This window comes from Elephantulus edwardii, unplaced genomic scaffold, assembly GCF_000299155.1.
Source record: "Elephantulus edwardii isolate Elephantulus edwardi_28Jun2011 unplaced genomic scaffold, EleEdw1.0 scaffold00015, whole genome shotgun sequence".
In the NCBI taxonomy this organism is placed as follows: domain Eukaryota; kingdom Metazoa; phylum Chordata; class Mammalia; order Macroscelidea; family Macroscelididae; genus Elephantulus; species Elephantulus edwardii.
The window spans coordinates 23,797,112-23,801,298 of record NW_006399765.1 but is presented as its reverse complement, the minus strand read 5'-3'; the positions used below and the strand labels follow the sequence as shown (position 1 = coordinate 23,801,298).

General features: G+C 51.6%; 1 protein-coding gene across 1 annotated transcript in view; it reads right to left on the bottom strand.

Moving 5' to 3' along the window:
- Positions 1-670: 670 nt before the first annotated feature.
- Positions 671-4,187, bottom strand: part of BCAS4 (breast carcinoma amplified sequence 4) — an 85,442-nt gene continuing 81,925 nt past the window's right edge. The window contains exon 5 of the mRNA XM_006881754.1: positions 671-775. Coding sequence (XP_006881816.1) covers positions 671-775 — 105 coding nt within the window. The remainder of the gene's footprint in view (positions 776-4,187) is intronic.

Genomic DNA, 4,187 nt, shown 5'->3' with positions numbered 1-4,187 from the left:
GAGAGAGAGAGAGAGAGAGAGAGAGAGAGAATGTGCTTCCTTGGATCTTAGACAAAATTATGGAAACCCAGAAATAGCCACTGCAGGTCTGAGTTATCAGAACGTGCAGTGTCATCTCCCTCTGAGCACCCAGGGGCCCTTGTGACCTCTGTCTTCTTGCTGGAAGTCACAAGGCCAAGGCTGTGCCTCCTTTCCGGCGAGGTGCCTTCTGGGAAGTGGATCCAGCCCTAGCCTCCCCAAAACCCTGCAGTGTCGAGAGAGAGGAGAGAAATCCCACATTGTCCACACCCAGACCACAAGTGACCTGACACTTTATTGAGATAATCTGCAGGACCCTTGGGCAAAGGCGGTCAGTGGGCAAGCACAAGCACTGATGGACCAGGACCCCCCCCACACCAGGGGTCAAGGGAGCTCCCCCGCTGGCTCTCAGCCACAGCAGGCCCAACAGGATGGCCTCCTCTGCTTTCAAACCCTTGGCAGCTCAAACCTTCAAAACACCTTCTCCGGCGCATCTCCAAGGCCCCAACTGCTCCTCCAAATCTGTGGTCTGGGGTGAAGCGAGGGAGTAAATTAAGAACACAAACCGGCAACATAAGAAAGCAAACGGGGCCGCTCCGTCTAGCTGCATGACCCCACCCTCCACGTTGGAGGAGCGAGGGCTCGCTGGCCGCTAAGGCGTGTGGCGCGTGGCCTCCCTGTCATCCACGGGGAAATAGTCCTCCGTCCTGTACAGCTTGGGCAGCTCGTAGGGTGGGGACACCGGGGTGGACAGTTTCTGCAATGACAAAGCACAGGGGAGGCTCCATCAGTGACCGCGGGGAACACTGGCCATCCCACGGGCTGCCGAGAGGACAGGCAAATCTGTAGCCAGATTGTTGAGAAGCAAGGATGGTGGGGTTTGTCTCCCATGCTTTGGGCATGTCATCAGGAAGGGCTGGAGAAGGCCAGGGAGCTGGGGAAAGGGTGAGTGAAGAAGAGGAGGACCCTTCGTGAGATGACACAGTGATTTCAATAAGGGGGCTTCGCACAGCAGAGATTGTGAGCAGGGGCGGTTCGTTCTGTTGAGCATGGATTCCTGGTGCTGAACCGACTCTAACACCGACACAGTGGGGCCAACGGGCCAGCGCTCAGGCACGAAGGGACCGTTTGGTGATTCCAGGCCACTCAGAGGCACCTCGGGAGAAAGGCACAGCAACCTAAGACCCAGGAAGCAGGGGCCCCTGCTCGCTGCTGAGAACAAGCTTTCCTGTCGCCGTGTCCCTCACACAGCCCACACTGCCCACCACTCCCCCTTCACCACACCCATCGCAGGGACCCCATGGGCTTCGAGCCACACGTCTTCCGAGTCTCATCTACTTGGCCACTGTGCCAGGAGGTCCCCACACCAAGGACACAGCTGGGAAGACAACCGGTCCTGGTCATCATGGAGACAGATGAGCCAGTGGAAGCAATGACTAAGCGATGGTATCGTGGTACCTGCTCAGGGAGGGCACCCAGGTGTGAGCCAGGGCAAGGGGCGGAGGAGCGCCTGGAGGGGGGCTGCTCAAGGCTGAGGGCACCGTCCGCAAAGTACCATCTCCTGGAGATCACGCTGCGTGCAAACCTGAGGAAGGTATTGATGCCAACAAGCGGGAGGTGTGTGTGACCAGGTGTGTGCCTGGGAGCCAGCGAGAGAACCGACTGGCTGGTGCAGGTGTCCAGGTGGTTGAGGCAGGGGTCTAGGTGGCTGGTGCAGGGCTCCAGGTGTGTTGAGGGGCAGGGTTCAAGGTGGTGGTGGGATCAGGGATGAGAGCAGACAGATTCTAACATCCTGAGCTTTAAGGCTCTGAAGACTATGCAGCACAGCTAGCCACGTCTCTATTGTAGAGGGCAGGTTTTTAAAATAAACACAGCAGCTCAGAAGTCTCTCTCATGTCACTTCCTCCACATCTGGAAAACCAGTATGGACAGGGCACTGTCACCAGGAGTTCATCTCATAGAAGGTGACAGAACATTCCACCCAGTTTGCCCTCAGGCCTCAGGATGCTCCCTCAAGGTACAGATGGTGGGACTTGACTTCACGTGCTTTGGAAGTGTTATTGGTGGGAAGCAGTGCCCAGTGGGCAGTGTACTTGGAAAGCAGAGGTCCAGTGAAAGAGGAAGCCCCCGACGAGAGGGACTGATACAGTGACTGTGACAATTGACTTGAACACAGCAGTGACCGTGAAGTGGTGCAGGACCGAACCGTGTGTCCTTCTGCTTACAGCTTGTTCAGCCTGGAAACCCACCCAGCGTCACCTAGCAACAATAACTGATCAGGCAGCTCCCCTTCGCTCACCTCCCCTGGGGGACAGTGTGTGATTCCCTCCTACTTCCTCTTCTCCGGCATCCTCCTGGGCTGCAAGCTGGGAGATGAAACTCACCTTGGTCAAATTGGTACCAGAATACAATGGGGAAATAAAGTAATTCTTTTTTTTTAATTTTTATTCTTTTTGTGTGTGTGTGTACTGTCAAATCAGATCTGACTGGTACAGGAGGAGATTGCCCCTCCTTCTCCAGCAGAGCAGCTGGTGGCTTCCAACCGTGTACCTCTTGGGATTGTAGGGCAGCTTCCTGCCGCTAGGCGAGCAGAGTTCCCTAAAGCCATTCTTTTATTTCTTTTTAAATACAAGCAGATGTAGTTTATTGATGAAGACGGTCCAGACAGGAGATATGTCCACTGGCACAGAATGAAAATGGTCACTTTGCTGGATGACAAAGCAGGATCCATTCGTATATGGCTAGACCAGGAAGTAAAAGATAACTGATTATTAACTAACAGTTAAAAACTGGATGAAAGATCATCAGGGGAGTTGAAGGTGGGCATTCTAGAACTGAGTACAGTAGCTACAGGTGTATAACCTAGAAGTGGAATTACATGATTAGTCTAAGGCATGTGCCATTTGCCCAGGACCAGTTTTTCTGGTAAGCTTTCCTTCTCCAGTCCTGTCTGCTTCCGAAGGGCAGTCATAAAGGTTTTGATAAAGCTGTATCTCAACACTCATCTTGCATCTATTTGTCTATAAGGACAAAGACCCTTTGGGATTAGATTAGATATCCTGCATAGGCCAGGCTTCAGAGAAAAGGAATGTCGTTCTTGAGGTCTATGGTGAAGTCAGCACCAAGGCTTAAAGTGACTGTTTGGAAAGGCAGCTTGAAAAACCCCAATACAGATTCCAGACCCAAGCCAGGACTTTAAACCAGAATTAAGGCTCAAAGAAAATGTTCAACAATAGAAAAAAGAAAAAAGGGGTTTCTTTGGGTTTGTTTATAAAAACAAACCAGAATTAAGGCTCTGCTTTTATTAGATTTCTCTATTTGTAAGCCATGAGGTTCGAATCCACCAGCTGTTCTGCGGGAGAAGGATGGGCCGTCTCCTTCTGTGTGATTAACCACCTCTGAAAACCACTGGAGGGTCAGCTCTGGGTCGGTTCTGAGTTGACAACAGAGCAACAACAATTTCTATGTAAGGGAGCTCTGGTGGCTTAGTGGTAAGGAACTTCACTGTCAACACAGCGGTAAACTGTTCAAATCCACCAGCTGCTCTGTGGGAGAAAGATGGGCAATCTTCTCTGGTACAATTTACTGCCTCTGCAAACCTGCCGGAGGGTCGGTTCCAACTCAATGATTAACAAGAACAACAGCAATTTATAGCAAACCCAGTGCCTCGGGGTTTGGACTTGCTTGTATTTCCTTCTTCTTGATCACAGCTTTCAGTGGACCTTCTAGACAAAGACAGACTAGGAAGAAAGGTGTGGTGAGCTTCTTCCAAAACTGACCTAATAAAAACCTTAGGAACATTTCCCAACATGTCTGCTATGGAGACAGAGACATCATCAGGAAAGTTCACCGGCTGGAGGAAGACATTATGATTGATGAAGAAAAGAGTGAGTGCAGGCCAGGGAGACAGATGAAAACAGTTACAAGAATCAGGGTTACATATATGATGAGGCAATGTCATTCTACTCCACACCACAAAGGTGGAGTCAAACTCAACAGTATGTATCCATCCAAACACCCACCCATCCACCCATCCACCCATCCACCACCCATCCATCCATCCACCCACCCATCCATCCATCCATCCACCCATCCATCCACCCACCCATCCACCCATCCACCCACCCATCCATCCATCCATGCACCCATCCACCCACCCATCCATCCAT